The sequence below is a fragment of the Eptatretus burgeri genome, chromosome 18 (genome assembly GCF_056783735.1).
Source record: "Eptatretus burgeri isolate ZD-2024b chromosome 18, Ebu_testis_v1, whole genome shotgun sequence".
NCBI classification, from domain to species: domain Eukaryota; kingdom Metazoa; phylum Chordata; class Myxini; order Myxiniformes; family Myxinidae; genus Eptatretus; species Eptatretus burgeri.
The window spans coordinates 20,389,657-20,413,641 of record NC_140978.1 but is presented as its reverse complement, the minus strand read 5'-3'; the positions used below and the strand labels follow the sequence as shown (position 1 = coordinate 20,413,641).

General features: G+C 44.5%; 1 protein-coding gene across 2 annotated transcripts in view; it reads left to right on the top strand.

Annotated features, from left to right (window-relative positions):
- The window catches only part of LOC147008698 (interleukin-1 receptor accessory protein-like 1), a 724,240-nt gene that overhangs the window by 605,943 nt on the left and 94,312 nt on the right, over positions 1-23,985 (top strand). For both annotated transcript variants that reach the window (XM_085864160.1, XM_085864161.1), the window contains one exon: positions 10,066-10,140. In XM_085864160.1, coding sequence (XP_085720286.1) covers positions 10,066-10,140 — 75 coding nt within the window. The remainder of the gene's footprint in view (positions 1-10,065; positions 10,141-23,985) is intronic.

Genomic DNA, 23,985 nt, shown 5'->3' with positions numbered 1-23,985 from the left:
TCATCTCAAGTCTGAACTCTCAAACCTCTCTCCCTCCTCAAAATCCTGGTGGCGTTTAATCAAATCTGTTTCTGGTGTATGTTCCCCCTCCATCCCCTCCCTTACCTCAAATGGCCACACTGCTGATACTGCACATGATAAAGCTGAATGTCTAAACTCGGTGTTTGCAGCTAAATCTTGTGTCCTAAACCCATCACTTTCTCTACCCACCTTACCAAGTCGCACCCAACTGTCCCTGGACTCTGTGTCCTTTTCTCCTGACAAGGTGGAGAGCTTGCTTTCAAACCTCGAGTCAGATTCTGCAACCGGTCCAGACGGCATCAGCCCACGTGTCCTCAAAGCCTGCTCTTCTGCTCTTGCTCACCCTCTCTCTGTTCTATTCACCCTCTCATTTGCCCAAGGTCATCTGCCATCTGCTTGGAAATCTGCTAACATCACTGCCCTGCATAAAAAAGGTGCAAAAACAGATCCCTGTAACTACAGACCAATCAGCCTTCTCCCAATCATCAGTAATATTCTGGAATCCATCATTGCGTCAGACATCAAATCCTTCCTCTTCTCCAATGACTTGATTTCCGATCATCAATTTGGTTTCAGACCAGGTCACTCTACCCTGGATATGCTGCTTCTGCTCTCCCATCAATGGATGGAGGTCCTCAATGCCAGACAGGAAATCCAAGCCGTATCCCTGGACATATTACCTGCTTTTGACACAGTCTGGCACCCTGCCCTACTCACCAACCTCTCTTCCCATGGTATTCAAGGCCATCTCAACTCATGGCTCGCAGACTTCCTCTCCCGTCGCAGTCAACGTGTGGCCCTAAATGGAGTTCTTTCATCCCCTCTTCCTGTCCAGGCTGGAGTTCCTCAAGGTAGCGTTCTGGGCCCTGTTCTTTTTCTGGTTTTCATCAATGATCTCTCCGACTCTCTGGAAAATCCGCTATTTCTCTTTGCCGACGACTCCACCCTCTGCCGTACCATCTGTCATCCCTCAGACCGGCAAGCAGCAGCTTCTTCGCTCACTGCAGATCTGGATAAAATCACAAACTGGTCCAACACGTGGAACATGTCTTTCAATCCAGACAAATCTCACACTCTCACTATGTCTCTTCGAAAGGACCGTTTAGAAAACCCCCCCATCCACTTTCTCAACAATCCTCTGGAAATAGTCTTTTCTTTCAAGCTTCTGGGTCTCACTATCTGTCATGACCTTTCCTGGGAAAGTCACATTTCCAACCTCGCCTCAAAAGCCAGTCGCCAACTGGGAATCCTCCATCGTGCAAAGTCCTTCCTTGGCCCTCTTGAGCTCCTGACCACTTACAAAGCTTTTGTCCATAGCCTGATGGAGTACTGCTCTCCCCTCTGGGCTGTTGCTCCTGCCTCCCACCTTTCTCGGCTTCAAGCTGTCGAAACCATGGCATTTAGGATCATCGGCATCTCCCGCAATGAAGCTGAGTCTTTGGGCCTCTCACTCAATCATGGCAGGTTGGTCGGTGGTCTTTCTGTCTTCTACCGACTCCTCTCCAGCCTTGCCCCCCCCTGCTCTCTCTGCGATATGTCCCCACCACATTTCCACAGGGCGCTCAAGGTCCGCCAACAACCCCCTTCTGGTAAAACTACCAAAATCACGAATCAGTGCTCATCTTCACTTTCATTCCTCTTTTTTCCCGCCTTTGGAATAAAGTTCCTTACCCTATTCTTTCCCATTCTTCCCTCCAGGCTTTCAAAACAGCTGTTCACCACCACCTCTTATCTTCCCCCATCCAATTCCTCGATCTTTTCTACCCCCGATAATCCACCCAAGCCCACTTCCTTCAATTCCCCTGCTTTCCTTCCTGAAAGTGCAAGTAATGTCCATCTTCTCTTCGCCATGTTCCCCGTCCCATCCCCATCCCTCTCCTTTCCACAGTTCACCTAATGTGTCTGTTCCCCACTGTTTTGTCCCTTCCACTCCCATCCCTCTTGTCTCATGCCCCCTTTCTGTGAGTTCTGTGTTAGCTCTCATACGAGCCTCGACAAGGTATACAAAAAAAAAAAAAAAACTTGAAATGAACAGTTTCTCATTGCTTATTAACCCCCTAAGTGCGCAATTACACCGTCGCTCTTTATCGCACATTTATGTCGCCCTTGCACTTGTGGGGTTTAAGTGGTTAACCCCACAGCGCAGCTCGGGTACCCCAGCTAGTATGTATGTATATATATATATATATATATATATATATATATATATATATATATATATATATATATATATATATATATATATATATATATATATATATATATATATATATACATACATACATACACATGATATGGCCAAAAGTATGTGGACACCTACTTGTCCAAAATCTAATTCCAAATTTATGGGCATTAATATGGAGTTGGTCCACATCCACCCCCCCCCACCCTCCCTTTGATGTGATTACAGCCTCCACTCTTGTGGGGAGGCTTTCCATGAGATGTTAGAACATTGCTGTGAGGATTTGCTTCCATTCAGCCACAAGAGCATCTGTGAGGTCGGGCAGTGATGTTGGGCAATTAGGTCTAGCTCACAGTCAGTGTTTCAATTCATCCCAAAGGTGTTTGATGGCGTTGAGGTCAGGGCTCTGGGCTCTGGGCAGGCCAATCAACTTCTTCCACACCAATGTTGACAAACAATTTCTGTGTGGATCTCGATTTGTGCATAGGGGCATTGTCATGCTGAAACAGGAAAGCGCCTTCTGCAAACTTTTGCCACAAAGTTGGAAGCACAAAATTGTCTTGAATGTCATTGTATGCTTTAGCATTAAGATTTTCCCTTCGCTGTAATTCAGGGGCCTAGCCCGATCCATGAAAAACAGCCCCAGACCATTATTCCTCCTCCACCAAACTTGTGCAGTTGGCACTATACATTCAGGTAGGTAACGTTCTCTTGGCATCCACCAAACCCAGATTAATTCGTCGGACTGCCAGATGGTGAAGCGTGATTCATCACTCCAGAGAACACGTTTCCACTGCTCCAGATTCCAATGGCGGTGAGCTTTACACCACTTCAGTAGACGCTTGGCATTGCGCATGGTGATCTTATGTTTCTGTGCGGCTGCTCGGCTGTGGAAACCCATTTCATGAAGCTCTCGCCGAGCAGAGCTTGTGCTGATGTTGCTCCAAAGTCTGTTTGGAACTCGCTATTGAGTGTTGCAACTGACGACAGACGATTTTTTTCCCCGCGACGCGGGTACCCCAGATAGTATTATATCTATATGTATATATACATGTTGTTCGTCTTTCGGCTGCTCCCGTTAGGGGTCGTCACAGCGTATCATCCTTTATGATCCGCATACTGATTTGGCATAGGTTTTATGCCGGATGCCCTTTCTGACGCAACCCTGGTCGCCTCTTACGACACAGGGATAAGAATTGGGTTTTGCCATGATTCCGGGCTGCCCTACACCCTTTCATAGCACGGCCTGGTGCAGAGCTCTCGCCCTCAAGCGATCCTCCAACCCAAGCCTCCGAGTAGCCGGATCACAAGGTGCACGCAACTATGCCCGGTATGATATGTGTATATATATATATATATATATATATATATATATATATATATATATATATATATATATATATATATATAATCACATACATACATACATACGGTCCCTTTCAGCAGTCCCTTTCAGTGCTTCAGCACTCAGCGGTCCCATTCTGTGAGCTTGTGTGGCCTACCACTTTGCGGCTGAGCTGTTGCTGCTCCTAGACATTTTCACTTCACAGTATCAGCACTTACAGTTGACCGGGCCAGTTGTAGCAGGGCATAAATTTGATGAACTTTCTTGTTGGAAAGGTGGCATCATATGATGGTCTCCCATTGAAAGTTATTAGGCTCTTCAGTATGGCCCACTCTACTGCCAATGTTTGTCTATGGAGATCGCATGGCTGTGTGCTTGATTTTATACACCTGTCAGGAATGGATGTGGCTGTCAGTGTGGCTGAAATAACCGAATCCACTAATTAGAAGGGATGCCCACATACTTTTGGCCATGTAGTGTATATCGACTCCTCTCATGCTCTTCCAGCTGAAAAACCATGAAAGGCTCCCCAAGGTAAGCTCTTTGTTGTTTCAAACCTTTCCCAGAGTGTCACCACAGCTGTAATGGCATTCACAAATAGTAAGCACACACATACACACACACACACACACACACACACACACACACACACACACACACACACACACACACACACACACACACACACACACACACACACACACACACACACACACACACATATATGTATGTATATGTATATACACATATATGTATGTATATGTATATATATATATATATATATACATATATATATACATATATACATCTATATATATATATATATATATATATATATCTTCTTCCTCTTCTTTCGGCTGCTCCCGTTCGGGGTCGCCACAGCGGATCATCCGTATGATCCGCATAATGATTTGGCACATGTTTTACGCCGGATGCCCTTCCTGACGCAACCCTGGTCGCCTCTTACGACACAGGGATATGGTACACCTATTTTAACCGGGGTATACACCGACCCAGTATACTGGTACTCATTTCGCCGACCTCGGAAGGATGACAGGCTGAGTCAACCCCCTGGTGTATTAATTCAGCGGCTCAACGGGGCTTGAACTCAGGACCTTTTGTATCCCTAGCCGCTGCCCTAGCCGCTGCCCTAACCACTGCGCCAACACACCAGGCTGTATATACATACATATATATATATATATATATATATATATATATATATATATATGTATGTATGTATGTATGTATGTATGTATGTATGTATATGTATATGTATATGTATATGTATATACATATATATTAATATATACATATATATTAATATATATTTATATACATATATGTATATATATATATATATCCCTGTGTTGTAAGAGGCGACCAGGGTTGCGTCAGGAAGGGCATCCGGCGTAAAACCTGTGCCAAATCACTATGCGGATCATACGGATGATCCGCTGTGGCGACCCCGAACGGGAGCAGCCGAAAGAAGAAGAAGAAGAAGAAGAAGATACATATATGTATATACTGTATTTAAGTATATAAGACGGTAGTGAGACCAGCTATGTTGTATGGTTTGGAGGCGGTGGCACTAACAATAAGACAGGAAGCGGAGCTGGAGGTGGCAGAGTTAAAGATGCTGCGATTCTCGTTGGGAGTGACGAGGATGGACAGGATAAGAAATGAGTATATTAGAGGGACAGCGCAGGTAAGACGGTTTGGAGACAAAGTGAGAGAGGCGAGATTGAGATGGTTTGGACATGTGCACAGGAGGGAAACGGAGTATATCGGGAGAAGGATGTTGATGATGGAGCCGCCAGGCAGGAGGAGAAGAGGAAGGCCAAAGAAGAGGTTCATGGATGCAGTGAGGGCGGACATGCAGGTGGTTGGAGTATCAATGGAAGATGGAGAGGATAGAGAGAAATGGAGATGGTTGATCCGCTGTGGCGACCCCTAACAGGAGCAAGCCGAAAGAGGAAGAAGAAGATATATATATATATATATATATATATATATATATATATATATATATATATATATATATATATATATATATATATATATATATATATATATAATAATGCAACTATCATCCATTGAGCTTTGCAGATTTGATAAGAAAATAATACAAATTGATCCTTGCAAGTGCTGTTATTATGAAACATAAGAAACCTTGGTTGTACCTCTGATCTGTCAAGCCGCACGGTTCCAAATGACAAACATCAACACCGTGCTCGCTCCAGGAAGGTGTTCGCAATGATCTCGGATTGAATTGGTGTCTCCGTTTCCCTTCCCTTACCTTTCACGCCAACATCTGTGTCATGAGCACGAGAGAGATGATAAAAAAGAAGGTTCCCACGAGGACACACACACACACACACACACACACACACACACACACACACACACACACACACACACACACACACACACACACTCACTCTCTCTCTCTCTCTCTCTCTCTCTCTCTCTCTCTCTGAGATAAGTGTTTGATTACATTCTGACTTCCATGTATTCGTGTGGTACCTTGGAGCAGAAGTGAAATTGGTTCTAATCACTCTAAAACGGCAGCACACCATGAGCTGGGAGAGAGGGAGAACAGATTGCGGGTTGTTTGTGGCTCTCACTTTCTCTCTGTCACTGTCTTTCTCTAAAATATTTAATATGCCGTACTCGCTTTCAAATTCCATAGCTCCCACTTGAGGGAACACAGAGTGTCTGTGTGAACATGTAAAACGAAGAGAGCGTTTGTTTTTTTGGTAATTTTAATGACAAAGTGCTCCTTGTTAATGCGCTATCCTTTGGTGTTTCAAACACTTTCAGAAATACAGAATTGGGCATATTTACCCATCATGCACTAGCTTGTTCATACATGTATGTATGTATGTATGTATTTACCTCCCTCCACATTCTACTTAAATTCATTATCAGTGCAATTGCATTGTCTTAGTGGGCATTGCATGGAGGGGTGACAAGGGGAGCTGAATTTCGGGGATGAGGATGGGGGAAAAAAGGAGGATATTGGAGGGAGATGTAGGAGAGAAAGGATCGTGGGTATAGAAGGGAAAGCAAGTTGGGAGGAGATAGGAGTTTAGGGAAGGTGTTACGGGATGGGAGGTGGAGATCAAAAATTCCACCATATTTGCATATGTAATTAATAAAGGGCTCTTTCCACGATTATGTACTGTCTTTTATTCATTTGTTTTTCCAACAATGCACCAAAGCCCTCTCAAACACAGACCATACATACTCAAGCTCACCAGACTGTATCTTTATTAATTAGGATCACAACGAAACCATCAATTGATGATGAGTCCTGCATAACAGCTCATTATTCGTTAATTTCTTCATCCCCAGAACGTTACTCAATAGTCTGTCCATTGTTCCTCTGTTTTTTAGCCCCCGAGGAACCATCTTCCATTTTCTATTAAATATCATTTTTTTTCCTCCAGGTCTTCAAGACAACTGTTCACTACCATCTCAGATCCACCCCAATCTGAAACCATATTTTCTACCCTCATTACTCTCCATGCCACCCCAACTCAATCCCTCCTCTTTCCAAATTTCCAGTTTTTCCCTCTTGAGAGTTTCCTTCTGTATCCTTATTGTCCACTGCATGCAACCTTTCCTGCCCCCCCCCCATTCCTCTCCACACACATTGTTTGTCCAAGTCTCCCTGTCTTGTCCTTCAATTCCACTGCTGGTGTTCCCCACCCTTCTCTCTTCTGCTCCTTTGGTCCTGTTATGTCCTGATCCCCTTCATTGTGCTGGGTCTTCCACGAGCCTCGACTCGACTCTGTATGCAAAGAATAAAAAATGTCAAATGAGACGGGAAAACCAACTCAAACCCAAGAAGAGGCAGTTGAATCAAGAATTGTAAGCCGTAAAGATGTGATTCGGACAGTTGGGATGACGTGGTATGCCAAAACACAAAGTTAGTTTCCGAGGCATTGTCAGGTTTCATTGGAAATGTTAGTAAAGTGATGAATTTGGTTTAGGTGTCTCATGCTGGAGACATGGGCAGTCAAAGACATCTCATGATTGATTGATTGCTAGTTTGCTACACTAAGAAATTTTTAGCAACTCAGCTTCTGCCGCAATGAAGTAACTGCTTCAGCAGCATCGACGCTCTGTAACAGAGGATTGTAACTGGTAGATGTTATCGCAGAATTTATATTGGAGGATAAAACAAGACCTTTTGCTATCAAGGTCTATGAAGTGTGCAGTCACAATGGTGCCGCGCTCAGCGCTGGCCCTCTGGTCATGAACTTGCTTTCCAGTGAAATGCAATCTGATTAAAGCTGCCATCTGGTATCTGGTGCAGTGGGGTGAAAGGGGGTTGGGGGTAGGGGGAATAACTGCATTGTGGAGCACACTGACATTTGAAGGGGATGTTGAGCAGGCTTTTACTGATATGCAGACCTTGACGATCACATGGTATCTTTCACAATCATAAGTGTATTGCCCTGGTAAATTTCATGTCTCCTATGGTCTGATTATAAGTCAGGCACTTTATCTCATTTTGGATGTATAATTTTTTTTGTTACTGGCTGGATGTTGGATAGGATAAGGGCCAGGCAAAAATATAATTCCTTTCCTGTCGTAATTCTCTGCAGGTGACTGCAGTAGGACCTGTTACCAACTATAGTATAAGAGAGTATTACTCTCATTACTATAGTTCTAACTGCAACATTTTTGCCTGGGGAAAGGGGAGGGGGGCAATAAGATGAATGAAGTGGCACATGCATTGTGACATCAATGGATAATTCCTGGTATGCTTTGCATTTCTCTTTATAAGATTCCAGCTTCCAATTACCTTGTGTTGATATTGTGGGTACTCATGCCACCTCTCTTCCTTGAAATGCATGCTATATGGACATGATGGAATCAGCCCATTCGTAGCAATTGCTGATGGTAGATTCATGCAACGTAGAAGAATATTAATAACACATAAACATAATGTACAAAATAATTTGTCCTTCTATACTGTCATTCGTTATAACATTTTGTATGTCGTGTATCATGCTTGGGCTGGCAGGATAAACTAGAGGAACGCTCACTCGCCTATAAGCTGTCTTTCTTGGGTTAGAATCGCAACCCAGCTATAAACTGTCATCCCGGTGTTTCACAGGCAAGGTGATTCATCAATGTGCGTGCTGTCCCTCGGATGGATGATAAACGGGCGTCCCGTCTGTCAGCATATTAATTGGTGGACATTAAAGATCCACAGTGTCCTTTGTGAAGAGTAGGTGAGCTATCGCTGGCACCCTGGCCAAATTCCAAATTCCTGTCCTAACCAGCAGAGGGCATTTCATCAGCAACACAGTCATACCCTCAGCCGATGATGTTGCCTCGCAGCCTTCTGCTGCATACTAAAGAAGAAACTAGCAGGGTGATTCGTCAATGTGTGTGTGCCATACCACGGATGGACATTAACCTAGGCATCCCATCTGCTGGCATTAGTTGGCAAAGATCCCACGGTGTCCTTCACAACAAGTAGTCGAGTTATCGCCAACACTGTGCCAAATGAAATTCCTGCCCTAACTACTGCTGGCAAGGCAATGGCAAACCACCAAGTATAAAACACTTGCCGAGTAACTGCTTTGGCAGCACCGACGCTCTGTAACAGAGTATGGTACATCAGAATCAGGATCAGAATATCATGCTTTGGAGGAGCTTTTGATTTTTATCTCGGTTAGCAGGTTCAATGATTGTGCACGGCTGGAATGCAACGCTGTACAAAGTGAGTTGTTTGCAAAGTGCACAAAAAGAGCATGCAGCAAAGCTGGCGTCACTTATGTGCGTCAGAAACAGCACCTTGGTTCGGGCAATGCCTTGCCGAACATTTGTAAGGGAGAAGAGAAGGTGTTACAAAGTATTCCATTCTGGGTACCATGCTGCTCATTAGTGAAGGAATCCAGGCCGTAAGTAAAAGAGATGGCTGAGCAAGTGTGACTGGCGCCTACGAGATCATGTTGAGAGCGCAGGAGTTGTACGAGAGGAGCCTTTATGGCATCTTGTTTCAAGTCCATGATATTCATGAATATTTGTGGAATGGCTAGTGCAGACGTCAAAACGAATATCTTCAACCGGAGAGAAGAGGAATTCCTTAAGATCGCTATTGATTATTGATCCCACAATTTGGCTAATTTAAGGTTCATCCAGTTATGGTTGGTTATGCAATTTGCAGTGTAACTGGTATGTTTGGGACCTCTTTTGGATCATTATGATCTTGGAAACTCTCCGCTTGTTGGAAGCGATTGTGCAGAGGAAGGCCTAATAAGATAATGGAGGTTTCAACTCTGCATTTCATGGCTTTTGTGCCATCAGGTGCACTGGCAAGGATTTCTCACTCATCCGGGTGACCGTTTCTCATCACGTGCTTCGATAAAAGAAAGATCGTTTTTGATGAAGCAATGCAGTCATTAAGCAACAATTGCAATGTAACCTTGCTACATTTTTCTGTAAATGGCCATCACCTCATAACTGTCTTTCCCCCCTCGTCTTTCTTCCGCAGCTCCTCTCACACAGAAGCCTCCGCAGTTAATCTTCCCACAGGAAAATGGTCTCAGCATCGTCGAGGTCTACCAAGGTATGAGTGGTCTTCCCTTGTTCTGTTTATCCGTTTAATTCTGACCCTTGGGGCTTTGGCAGGTACTCAAACTCCGAACATGTTCACCATCCAGAAAATTGATTAAAATGGAGAATCGGGAGATTGCTAATTAACCCGGCCACCACTCTCTGGGTGCGGGCTTATGGTCGAGAGTGTTTGCAATTTGGAATGACAATTGTATTTCACTTGAATTAGTCGAGGTTCAAGGGAAGTCTGATAAAACATTAAACGTGGGGTTCATATGAGCAATCGAGCACAAATGCATAGATGTGAAGAGACCACTATGAATGCCCATATCCATTTAAAATGAGGAAATGTAGTCCGGATTGAATAGCGACAACCTTATGTTCTGGTGTTCCTTTGGAAAGGTAGAATTGCTGTAATAACTACTTGGAAATGAAACTAAAGTTGTCATAACGACAACACTGTTGTCGGCGCTCAATATCCTCAGCCTGGTAATAACGGTGAAGGAAGGTTTTATTTAACTTGTGGTTGAAAATCTCCTTGTTATTTTATCTCTGCTTCAAAGACTCTGCCAAATAGATTTCGAGCACTTTCGTTGAGGCGGAATCGGGTACAGCCTCGAGGTTTATCCATGGACTCGATCGATAACCTGTAGTTTGGGGGTTTTGCCCTTGGATGGCTGCCTTTATGCTTCCATTGTCAGCCGTCTCGTGCTTTGTGGCCACAAGCCCTCAGAGGGAGTGTGGAGCCGTGGCTGTGTCATCCGTGGGGACTCGCCGACATCCTTGCAAGTACAATGCCCTCACACAGTTTCGGCTGTTACTCTGCCTTCTGCTGCACGCTTCCTATCTCTTCAGACATCACTCTCAAGCTGTTATAACCAGTAATTCATTTCCTCATCTTTACCCTGTGAGTCCATACAAAGTGGATGTTGTAATGAGTGTGCGATGAGGTGGAGGCGATAGATTCTCTCATCGATGTACCTGTGTGTAAAATGTATGCACTGCAAGCAGTCTGTAAAACAAGTCTGGTGGAATGACACGTTCATTACTGTTCAGCCTGGTGGAGGTATGTGCTCTACCAAGTGCCGTGCTAGTTACACCCACTTTCCCCCTTGTACAGTCAAAGTGATGGCAAGCAGTGATTATAAATGACATCATTTACTAGTTGTTTGCTACAACTTTGTGTTGTCTTCTCTCATGTCCTTTTTGCTAACATCCTGTAACGTCTGGGATAACATTTTTGCTCCAAATGGATATCTATCTATCTCTATCTCTATCTCTATCTCTATCTCTCTCTCTCTCTCTCTCTCTCTCTCTCTCTCTCTCTCTCTCTCTCTCTCTCTCTCTCTCTCTCTCTCTCTCTCTCTCTCTCTCTCTCTCTCTCTCTCTCTCTCTCTCTCTCTCTGTCTGTCTCTGTCTCTGTCTCTGTCTCTGTCTCTGTCTCTCTGTCTCACCCCTCTCTGTCTTTCTCTCTCACCCCTCTCTCTCTCTCTCTGTCTCTCTCTGTCTCACCCCTCTCTGTCTTTCTCTCTCACCCTCTCTGTCTCTCTCTGTCTCTCTCTCTGTCTCTCCTCTCTGAGATATTAACATATTCCAAGCACGCTTGAGACAAAAACTCAGAAACAATTGCCTAAACAGACTCGTAATCAGCTAATATAATTAAAATAAACTGCGTTTTGATTAAAATTTCAAGTCGTTTTCAGGGTCAGTGCTTTTGATGGAAGCCATTGATTTTATAGTTGCTGCGGTTTCCTTTTGCCAGCAATCGATTCGAAGCCAAAATCGATGAAATAATTCGAAATATATTCAGGGAGAATGTGTTAATGGGTTTTGCTCACATTTCTGGCTTCTGGAGAGTAGAGTTGTAAGTAATGAAGGATTTTAAATGTAATAGCTCCAGGTTGGACTCCATTGCATTTGGGCATGGCAGGCGATGCGTAGTCGGATGTAAACGGTCACAACGTAGGCCGGAATTCTCGGTCCGCCGATCCAGCAGACCCTTGCCTCGCTTCGTAGGCCCCATATGGAGCATAGCTGTGAGGCATTTCGAAAAACAATCACAGAAACATTAAGAGAAAAAGAGTAAATAATTATATCTGGCAATGTTTCCCTTATAATTTACGACCTTCATTTCTGCTTTTTAGTGTCTTTTGGGGCTTTTCTTTGCCCTGAACAGTGCAAAGCATTCCCTGCAAGCATATTAATGCGGTCTCGGGTTGGAGCATTGTGCCTTTGCATCTCTTCCTGGACACTCAGGTTTGAGTGCAGGAGTTTTTGTTTCAACCATCCCTCACATACATAGATTAATCGTAACATCAACGATGTTGCAAGAGCCTTTTTGCAACATCAAGGGCATCCTGCAATATAACCTTAAATAAAAAAAACTGTTCCACAGATAGAAGGAATTCTAACCTTCTGAATCCTGGGTTTACTATGAAGATTTAAATGAAGCACTTCCAATTTTAACTTCTCAACTGGGCCTGGTGATCATGCTGGCGAAGAGACAGGAATAACATGCTGGTTAAATTGCCACCTACTTGAAAGGTTAAAAGGTTAAAGCTGAAATCTTGCAGCTGTCTGATTGAAAAAGGCTGATTCAACTGTATCATCAAACTGCCCCAAAGGTTTGTGCTTTGTCTCGGGGAGGATTCCATGACAATTGGCATAGTCTCTGAAAAGATTCAGACTAATTGGGTTAATTTATCGTCAGCTCCTTCGTTCATCCATTTGCCACTCAAAGCCTTAACTTGAGTCAGCTACTTTCAGAGCAGGAGGGGCTTGAATGATTCCAGAATAGTTCACCTTATGTTTGTCCCACAGGCACAGATTTCACGAAAATACCAGCTGATGGTCAATTATGGTTCGAAGCATTGTTTGCCATGTGTGAGCCACAACAAGCAGAGAAAACAGCAAGTTCAATATTCTTCATAGTGCACCATCCTACCTGTAGCGGGAGTTTATTGTTAGCTTTCATTCTCTCCAGGACCGAACCCAGACCAGGCAGAGTCTCACCTGTGAGTAGGCTACCACTATGTATCAGGTGAAAGCATATCTAACCTGGACGAGGTTACGAATTAGCTTTGCTGGCAGCATCCTTAATGTCTGAGGTTGGAACAATAAGTACTTATACTTTACTTTCAGGATGGCTCAGCAACCCCCTTTCATTCAGCTGCAGCTGAGATCAGCAATTGATCACCTTCCCCTACCCCAAACCACAAACACACACATTTATGTAATGTATATATATATATATATATATATATATATATATATATATATATATATATATATATATATATATATATATATGTTACGAGCAAATACAAACCGATGCTTCGCTGATGGGAATATTTAGGGTGTGGGGAGAAAGAGGGAGGGAGAAAAAGGAAGGGTGAAAGTGGGAGAAAGAGGGAGAGTGAGAGAGGAAAAAAGAGAGATAGGAGGGGAGAGAGAATGGAGGGGAGAGGAGGGAGGGAAGCCAAAAACAAACATCTATACTAATAAAAGGCTGTGTGCGTGTGTGTGTGCGTGTGCGTGTTCGATATAACTTTGTCTTTTCGAGAATTTTGTTTTTATCCCAAGTCATTTATCTTGTCAACATACCATGGAATCTTTAACATACAAAAGCAAGTGTAATCAGACAAGACAGCCAGTTGAACATCCCATGCGAAACATGTACTGCATGATGCAGTGCCCTTTTTTGGCAATGCAAGCTGCTGACGGCCGAATCGAGGAAATCCGAACCTTGCTTTTTGAAATCCAAGACAAGAAAGCTTAGAGGCAAGTACCCCATCATCTGAGCTATGCAGTGTTATCAATTCGAGTGGAAGACCATCACTCCTCTCACATTCAGGGCTTACTCGAAATGTAACATCACGTGATTTGGAAGCAACGTCCATGGACAAGTAGGCATTACTATGCAAGTCGAACTTTTTGGCTGTTCTGTGCAATGCAATGCCCCGAAAGACAGTAAAAAGCTGAAATGAAAATCGTAAATTTTTAAAGAAAACATTTCGTTGCGTAATCTAATTAAATTATTTACTTTTTCTATTAAAAATACAAAATTATTGTTTCTTGGATAGATCGTTGTTTGGATGCCTTGGAGCAATGCTCTACAAGGGGCTTACAAAAATGATAGTTTGTACACACCGGAGCAGAGTCATGGGCTGAGCTTCAACCACAGACTAAGCGTGAGTACCGGTGAAAATTCACGCATGTAGTGTAGCATGTGGTACCATTTTACTCTTCGTAACACCGGCTCACAAACCGGGAACTGACGCACCGGTGGTGTGTAATAAAGTGCCGATGTGTGTTGATGGATGGGTACAGCAGCTTCGATGGATCGCGTGACTCGTTGGCAGATGCCACAGCCGGTTAGGCGCTCGGTGCCTGGCAGGCAATGCGTCTGATGGATAGCACTGCCGTACCGACAAATTGTGCCGTGGCTGAGGGCTCAGACCATGGACTTGGAGCGGGCCCTGTGGTTTGGGGGCTCAGAGAGTGCTTGGGCATTAGGAAGGGTTACAGACCTGCTGAGGTGTTACAGATGGTGAGGGAGATAATGTGACGCAGAGAGCAGACGAGATTGGAAAGGTTGTGGAGTTAACAGAAGCATAGGGGCAAAACGAGAAGATTTCTTGGTTGGGAAGGTAGGGAAGCGTTATGATGTGATTAAAAGCTAGTGAGTGTTGGAAATGGTATGGGGCACTGAGAAAATATGGTGAAGCTGGCGGATGTGGTATGCTTGTGCAAATGGGTGGAGTTCGTGGAGCTCTTGAGAGAGGAAGAAAGGGAGGGTGAGACAACATCGTGGTTGTACCTCGTGGTTGACCTTTGTTGACCATGTGACTGTGGAGTTATTATAAGTCTGATGAGGTTGGCGAAGAGCAGAAAAAAACGTTATAAATTGCTGTTGGAACTTTCAGGTTCGTAGGGAAAATGAGATTGCAAAGGTAGTTGAGGTTGATCACACTAATTGAAGGGATCGTGTGATAAAGTTATTGCTTACGGTCGTTAAACTCACAAAGCTGGTAAAAGTGTTCATGATTGATCCGTCATGAAATTGATGGCACCAACTACGGTATTGAGAATGCATTAAACCATCGCTGTGAATCGAGTCTATGGGCCTATCACTCTGCCATCACCAACACGTTCATCTCGGTCTTCTTCCACCTCCTTTCTGGTCTTGCACCATCTGCCCTCTCCATGCTTTGTCCCCCCCCCTTTTCCAGGTGTCTACAGGACACACACTGTCCACCAGCAACCCTCTCATCGTAAAACTCCCAAAATCCAGAACAACTGCTCACCTCCACTCATTTGTTCCTCTTATTTTTTCCACCTGTAGAACCAACTTCCACTCTTTTCAATCTCATCCTTCCCTTCACGCCTTCAAGACAGCTATTCACCACCATCTCAAATCATCCCCAATCCAAAACCATGATCTTCTCTGCACCTGTTAAACCACCCCAACCCCTCCCAAAATTGGGCTTCTGTGTCCATCTTGTCCATCCTTTGCGTTTTCTCCCACCCCTCATCGTTCTCTTCTTTGTCTGTCTGTTAATTTCTTCCCTTCTCTTGCTGTTCCTTTTTTCCTGTTGCATCCTGATCAGTTCTGTGTTCTAGATCTTCCATGAGCCTTGACTATGTACAGAAAAAAACTTCATCGGACAACAATAAAAATTTCCACGACCACCAATGTCCTCATTTCTTTCAGGATTCGTTTTTCTCACGAGGCGTTTAATGATCTACAGTGGTTCCTCAGCCACTAATTCCTCAATGTACTGGAAGGTTCAACCACTATTTGTGGAATCCTTCATCTTGATGAACTGGATCTGTATGGCTATCTACAGGGTCGTCATGCCTGTCGATCGTTACTGCCAGAGTAGCTCAGCCACCTTGAGGGCCACCAACATTGTGGTGTCAATAATGGGCCCGGTTTCAACCCTCGATCTCATGCTTTCTGACCCTCCGCTCATGGAATCGCTGCGAACAATGGTGAGATTGAAATTTCCCAGACACGAGATGAAAATCTTAAGACAGTTTGAGTGCAAGTTGCATCTGGAAAGTTGAGATTTTACATTGAATTGGGGCAGCGGGCTTTAATCTGCATTGTTAGCTTCATCAGGGTGTTCCTCCAAGCATCGTCGCTGACCTTTCCTCCACACCATCAGGGCAGCGGAAAGGAGGCAGCAACGATCGATCGGCTTTGGGTTTGTGTAACCGACATACCTAGAGTCCAGATTTCAGCCTGTGATGTAATAATCCCGCAGCGATTAATAGTAATTACACTAATTGTTACCAGCACAGATAATCATTTACAATTGGAAACAAGCCATGGGGATCCGATGACATGTACGTCCACAACCTTAACACATTGTGCTTTTAATCTCCTTGACAGATAGAGATGAGTGCAGAGGAACAAGGGAGTTGTTGGAGATGAGAAAGTGTGTGGGATGACCATATGGAAGGAGGAATGGTGTTGGGGATGTGGGATTGCACGGGGGGGGGGGGGGGATCGGAATATGTCAGAGTAGAGTAGTGCATAATCGTAGCCTCGTCTCATAGTGGTTTGCTACTTGTAGCTTCAATCTCATGTGAATGCAGTGAACTTTTCATTGGTGCTGTTCAACTGGAGTGCACAATATTATAACATCCTCTCTTCTGGGTATGGTGATAGGCCAGGTATCTTTAGGTGCTTACACTAATTGTGAGAGGGGTTCAATATCCTACCAAGCCTTGAGCAAAATCGATTAACTTGTCCAACTTTTAATGACCAGTGTTGGTTATATTGTTGGCTATATTAGCCATTAATTCGACGAAGCACAAAAAGCAGCACTCATTCCACATCTGTGGATCATTCTTCTTCTTCTTCTTCTTCTTCTTCTTCTTCTTCTTCTTCTTCTTCTTCTTCTTCTTCTTCTTCTTTTTCTTCTTCTTCTTTTGTATTCAGCACAAGGCTGCAGGGTAGCATCGTTGGCTGAGGGCATGGCTGTGCCACTGATGCAGTGCCCTCTGTTGGAGAGAGAAGGAATTTGGAAATTGTTTCACCTGGAAGCGGTGAAAGCTCGCTTAGGCCTTGTCTTCGCGAGGGATGCTATGGGATCTTTAACGTCCATCCGAGAGACGGCACACGCATAGATGAATCATCCTGCCTGTGATACAAAAGGATGACAGTTTATAGCTGGGTCAGGATTCAAACTCAGGCTAGACAGTTTAGAGGCAAGTGTGCGTACCTCGAGGCCATCTTAGCAGCCTGAGGACGAGTCACGGATCTCCACATATTGTGCATATGTTGTTAATTTATGGGGTTTTTTTTGTTTGTTTGTTCTTTGTATACATGGTTGAGGCTCATGGAAGAGCGAGAAAAAAATGTAAAGTGGGAAACACCAACAACAGAATGGAAGTGAGGGTGATATCAAGGGGAGGCGAAGGACACATGGGGGTGAAAGAGATGCACACAAACTTAATGAAATACAGCAAGAAGAAAAAGGGAGAAAGTGTGGATGAAACAGAAAAGGAACAAACCAACCAATAATGAACAAACAAAACGAGTTGAGGAGAGGGAGGAATATCACAATAACCTGGGAAAAGGAGTGTTTGGGAATGGGGTCATTTGGAGTACAAGAGATCATGAGTATGGATGGGGGTAAGTGGTGAAAAGCTGTCTTCTGCATTTATTTGTACGAGTGGAGAAACCGGCCCATCATGCACCATGTTCTTCGTAAGCACACCTTTATTTGAGTGGTGCATAGGCAACTGACAGCTCTGTATATGCAAAAATAAATAACCCAGGTTGCGTGCATGAAGCAAAAAATACCTACTGCTTATAATTCAAAACGCCTGCACTGGAAAACGTGGGCACAGGAATACTGTACTGTAAATGGTGAAGACTTGTAATACGCTCCTTCACCTGGAGACGGCGCTACACTGTACACATTTACATAGAGAATTTGTGTCTGTCCCCTCGCCCCCCACATGACCACCGCCAAAGACAAAATCACCGCTATACACTAATTGGGGTCATGTTGATCCTATGTAGCAAGTCTGGATGTAATCGGCCCACAACTGTGGGAGTAGCGCGACAGACAAATATACAAACATCGATCCGTGAATTATAGTGAGGATAAGTAAAGCAAGGGGGAAGTGAATGTGAATTTAACTTCTATCTTTATTTAATTTTAACATTGTTCTGAATAAACGGGGACAGGAACAACGCAGGCATGATAGGCTGAATTGCCTTCTCATGCGCCAAAGTTCCCTGTGTAATGTTGTTAAGAACAGGGAGAACTGGGGAGGGCAGGACAGAGAGTTAGGGTGAGGGTGCATGGAATTGGAAGAGGGAGATTGAGACGTTGGGTATGGGGGGGGTTGAGGACTTCTGGTTGGAAGGGGGTTGAGGACTTGAAGAAAGGGGGAGAGGATGACAGAGTTGGCTTGTGGGGGGGGGAGTGGTCAGAGAGGGGACAGAGTTGGGGTTGAGGGGGATTTTGGGGGGTTGAGGACATTGGGTTGGGATGGGATTTGAGAATTTGAAGGAAGGGGAAGGGGAGCACAGAGTTTGGGTGTGGTGGTAAGGGGCCAGTGAGAGCACAGATTTAGGAGGGGGTTAAGGACTTGGGAGTGTGTGTGTGTGTGTGTGTGTGTGTGTGTGTGTGTGTGTGTGTGTGTGTGTGTGTGTGTGTGTGTGTGTGTGTGTGTGTGTGTGTGTGTGTGTGTGTGTGTGTGTGTGTGTGTGTGTGTGTGTGTGTGTGTGTGTGTGTGGGGGGGGTGGGAGAGGAGGCTTTGGAACCTGAAATCACATTTCACATTATGCAGATTACCATAGGTCCCAGATCATCCCATTGTGTCTTTCTGGTCCATTGGGTCTTTTGTATCGCCTGGGTCTTTTGGGTCGGCTCGTTATTTTGGGTCCTCTGGGTCTTTTGTGTCCTCAAGTCATTTGGATCCCCTGGTTCTTTTGGATCCTCTGGATCTTTTGGGTGTTCAGTGTCCTCAAAGTCTTTAAGGGTCTTTTGGGTCTTTTAGGTCTTTTAGGTATTTGGGTCTTTAGGTGTCTTCAGGTTGTTTGGGGTATTTGGGGTCTTTGGGTTCCATTGGGGCTTTTCAGTCTTTTGGGTCCTCGGGGTCATTGTATCCTTGGGATCATTTAGATCTTTTGGGTCGTTGGGTTTGGGAGAGGGGGGGGGGGTCTTTTGGGTCCGCTGGGTATTTTTGGTAAAGTAGTTAAGGTTACAATTGTGGGTGACGTCAGGTCACCTGTCCAACCAATGGGTGAAAAGTGGAGATACATTCATACATCATCACATAAACCTGCTTCATTACATATAGATTTATCACTCCGTGCTTGTGTTCTATCCCAGCGTGCTTTGACTCTGGGTTTCATATCATGTTATGACATCATTGTTCCCTGAACTCTCTTGAACTCAGCACTCAAGTGTATATTCATCATTTAGCAAACCACACAATGCCAATCTGTTCAAACTATTCCTTCACTGTTGAGCAATAAAGGGCCAAACAATATGCCACAGAAATAACAATCATTAACCTTAACACTCGTGTAAAATCAGGTGAAACTAATTCATAACAAGGTAACAATGCATTGAACAACACCACATCAAACAAAAGCACATGAGGATGTGGTGGGTGAGGGTGGAGAGGTGGAGGGAGGAGGTGGTTATGATTGTGACTTATTCCGTCATGAGCTAGGAAAACACAGGCGGTTTTATTATTTTCCCCTTGTGTGCCTGCCATTCTTGCTTACGTCTACTCTCCGTCAAGTTCGTGCCAAATTTCACAAGAGAAGCAGCCCTATTGCCAGCCAGTCACTCAGTTGATGCCAACACCAAATGTCCAAATGCTGTCACGCTCTGTCGGTCAACACTGAGATTTGGACAAAAGATTTGGACAAAAGCAAAGGTAGGCTTTTAAGGCCATTTCCATTTTATTTCAAAACCCGATTCTATGCTCTTTCCATCCAGACTGGAGAAATCCTTTGTCCAAAATAAATGTTCGTCGGTCGATGAATCCAGAATGTATGCTTCGCTTTGATCCAATTACAGCTCGACTCTGTGCCTCTCTGTCCCTCTCTGTCCCTGATTTTTTCTTTTGGCTTTTGCGCTCACTTTTTTGACTTTTTTGCATATATATGGCTTGTCCTGTCCATCTTTGTTCTATATGTCTCATCTGTTTCGAATGAGAAATCCCCTGGGTGCACATATTGCCTTTGCAGTTCCTTGCACAGCACAGCAGGACTGCAGGAGCTACGCTTTTTCACTTCACAACACAAGAAACACAACAAAGACAAATAACGCATTTCCTATTCTCGACTCAAACGCATCACCCCACCGCCCCCGACCTGGCCTGTCATATAAAACATTCAAACCATTATGCTTTGCTTTACAGAAAGTGAAACGTCGATTTTGCTGCACTGTCTGCCAAAACATGCATGTATCATGTTCACCAGACTTAGCAGGTATCACGTCTGGTGAACATGATGCATCATGTTCACCAGCCACACATGCACCATGTTCACCAGAAACAATATGCATCATGTTCACCAGCCACACACGCACCATGTTCGCCAGCAACAATATGCATCATGTTCACCAGCCACAAAATGTATCATTTTCACCAGCCACACATGCATCATTTTCACCAGCCACACATGCATCATGTTCACCAGACATAGCGTGTATCATGTTCACCAGCCACACATGCACCATGTTCACCAGAAACAATATGCACCATGTTCACCAGAAACAATATGCATCATGTTCACCAGCCACACACGCACCATGTTCGCCAGCAACAATATGCATCATGTTCACCAGCCACAAAATGTATCATTTTCACCAGCCACACATGCACCATGTTCACCAGAAACAATATGCATCATGTTCAACAGCCACACACGCACCATGTTCGCCAGCAACAATATGCATCATGTTCACCAGCCACAAAATGTATCATTTTCACCAGCCACACATGCATCATTTTCACCAGCCACACATGCATCATGTTCACCAGACATAGCGTGTATCATGTTCACCAGCCACAACATGCATCATGTTCCCCAGACATAGCATGTATCATGTTCACCAGCCACACATACATCATGTTCACCAGACATAGCATGTATCATGTTCACCAGCCACACATACATCATGTTCACCAGACATAGCATGTATCATGTTCACCAGCTTCATGTTCACCAGGTTCGTTCATGTTCATGTTCACCAGTTAACGCTAAACTTCCAGTACACACATGCATCATGTTCCCCAGACATAGCATGTATCATGTTCACCAGCCACAACATGCATCATGTTCACCAGACATAGCATGTATGATGTTCATCAGCCACAACATGCATCATGTTCACCAGACATAGCATACATCATGTTCACCAGCCACACGTGCATCATGTTCATCAGCCACACATACTGTACATCATGTTCACCAGACATAGCATGTATCATGTTCACCAGCCACAACATACATCATGTTCACCAGACATAGCATGTATGATGTTCACCAGACATCGCATGTATGATGTTCACCAGCCACAACATGCATCATGTTCACCAGCCACAACATGCATCATGTTCACCAACCACACGTGCATCATGTTCACCAGACATAGCATGTATGATGTTCACCAGCCACAACATACATCACATTCACCAACCACACATGCATCATGTTCACCAGCCATACATGTGCTCCATTACTTGCTTCCACACGTGTGCTCCGGTATATACAGCCACACGTGTGCTCTCATACATACAGCCACACATGTGCTCCAGTACATACAGCCACATGGGTGCTCTCGTACATACAGCCACACTTGTGCTCCAGTACATTCAGCCACACGTGTGATCCAGTACAGACAGCCACACATGTGCTCCATTACACACAGCCACACATGTTCTCCAGTACATACAGCCACACATGTGCTCCAGTACATACAGCCACACTTGTGCTCCAGTACACACAGCCACATGTGTGCTCCAGTACATAGAGCCACATGGGTGCTCTCGTACATACAGCCACACTTGTGCTCCAGTACATTCAGCCACACGTGTGATCCAGTACAGACAGCCACACATGTGCTCCATTACACACAGCCACACATGTTCTCCAGTACAGACAGCCACACATGTGCTCCAGTACATACAGCCACACATGTTCTCCAGTACATACAGCCACACATGCGCTCGCATGTTTCCACCTACACCTGGCGCAACCTGCTATGACATTTCTGACGAGCATGGATCATGTTCGAGCTCGTGGTAGAACGCTGTTATGTTGTTTTAATACCTCTCCGACCGTGGAAATGCTTGCGTTCCAATTTAAGGATTAATCACGCATGGCCTCTTCGTTTCATTGTTTTCAAGTATTTTTTGTATGTTTTTTTTTTTTTCACTATAATTTACATATGCAAAACATGGCCTCTAATTGAATGAGCTCTGGAACATTATGACTAAAGAAACACTCGTTACATAAATTGTGCTCAAACAGGCAACCCGGGGAGCATAATGGGATCGTTGAAGGAGCTCGCACCTGCCATCGATTGCCTCAATAATTTGTTGCATCCCAAAAGGGCGTCGTTCTTTTCGTATAAAGTTGGGAACCACCGCACCGCATCAATAGAGCAAGATGAGAGAATGAGTGGAACGGGCCGGAAAGGTTAGGACAGAGAAACGGTCGCACGAGTGGGTGTACGGAATAAGGCAGGGACGCTTCAGTCTCCGAGGAATGCAAGCTTCATTGTTTGCCCTTGAATGTGATGCTGTATAGGTGCACAGCCTTGCATGTTCCCTTTCCCTGACGTTTATAGAAGCTTCAGTCTATGGACCATCTACTCGGATCATTATTTCTTTGCTGTGTTTAGGTTAGGTCGCAGGTCGAGGGAAAGCTTAAAACAATCACGACTGAGTCTCATGCATTGCCACATCCTATTACTCGCTCGTTCTTTCACGTGATTGCCCACCTTCTGACTCGTCCATTTACCTGCATGCTCGTTCGTTTAAGCTTCCACGTGCTCACTTGCTCACTCGAGGAGCAGCTGAACACCAAGTGCGTACTGCACAGTGTGACCACTCCTTGGCTTTTTTTCACAAGATCTTGGCTATTTGTTGTTCACCTTGGCGTCTTGCTTTTCTATAGGTTTTCTATTATCATCGCTTTTTCCGAAACCTTGTGAATTGTTGGCTTTTTTCATTGGCTCACCTTGGCATTTATGAAAATGAGGAGTGGTCACACTGGTACTCCTCGGTGGCCCAACCTTACCCTTCGGCCACGTAAGGGGGCCACTTTTGTGATGTAATTGTCGTATGTTATTTACGAGAATTGTGAGACACAGAGGAATCTTCACAACACGACGATTGATCGCTCCCGGGCTGCTGTCCCGTCGCCTCCGAGTGCCCTCGGTGGATGCACTCGGCCACGGACGTCACGATAATTTGCTCCGAGAGATATCTCCACCCTGTGCAGATAATCACCACAACCCATTTATCGGCACGTTATAGTTACGTAACGCTCTTTCGTCACACCACTTGATTACTGCCTGGTTCAGTAGAAGTTTGTGCCCTGCTGGAGAGTAATTTCCAAGTCGTCAAGGTTGTTGCTTTGGATTCTGGCCTAGCTTGAACACCGTTGGTGTGTTGTTGTAGTAAACTTCTTTTGTAGAAAGCAATCTCTCTTGTACGGGTCATTTTCACTGCACTGGGTGGAACAGTGAGACCAGGAAAGTGACATGACTCTTTTGATGTAGAGGGTGGACTAGTGGCATGTGACACCATTTATCTCAAAATGTGACACCTGCAGTGCAAGTTCCACGTCTTTTATGATCCACAAATG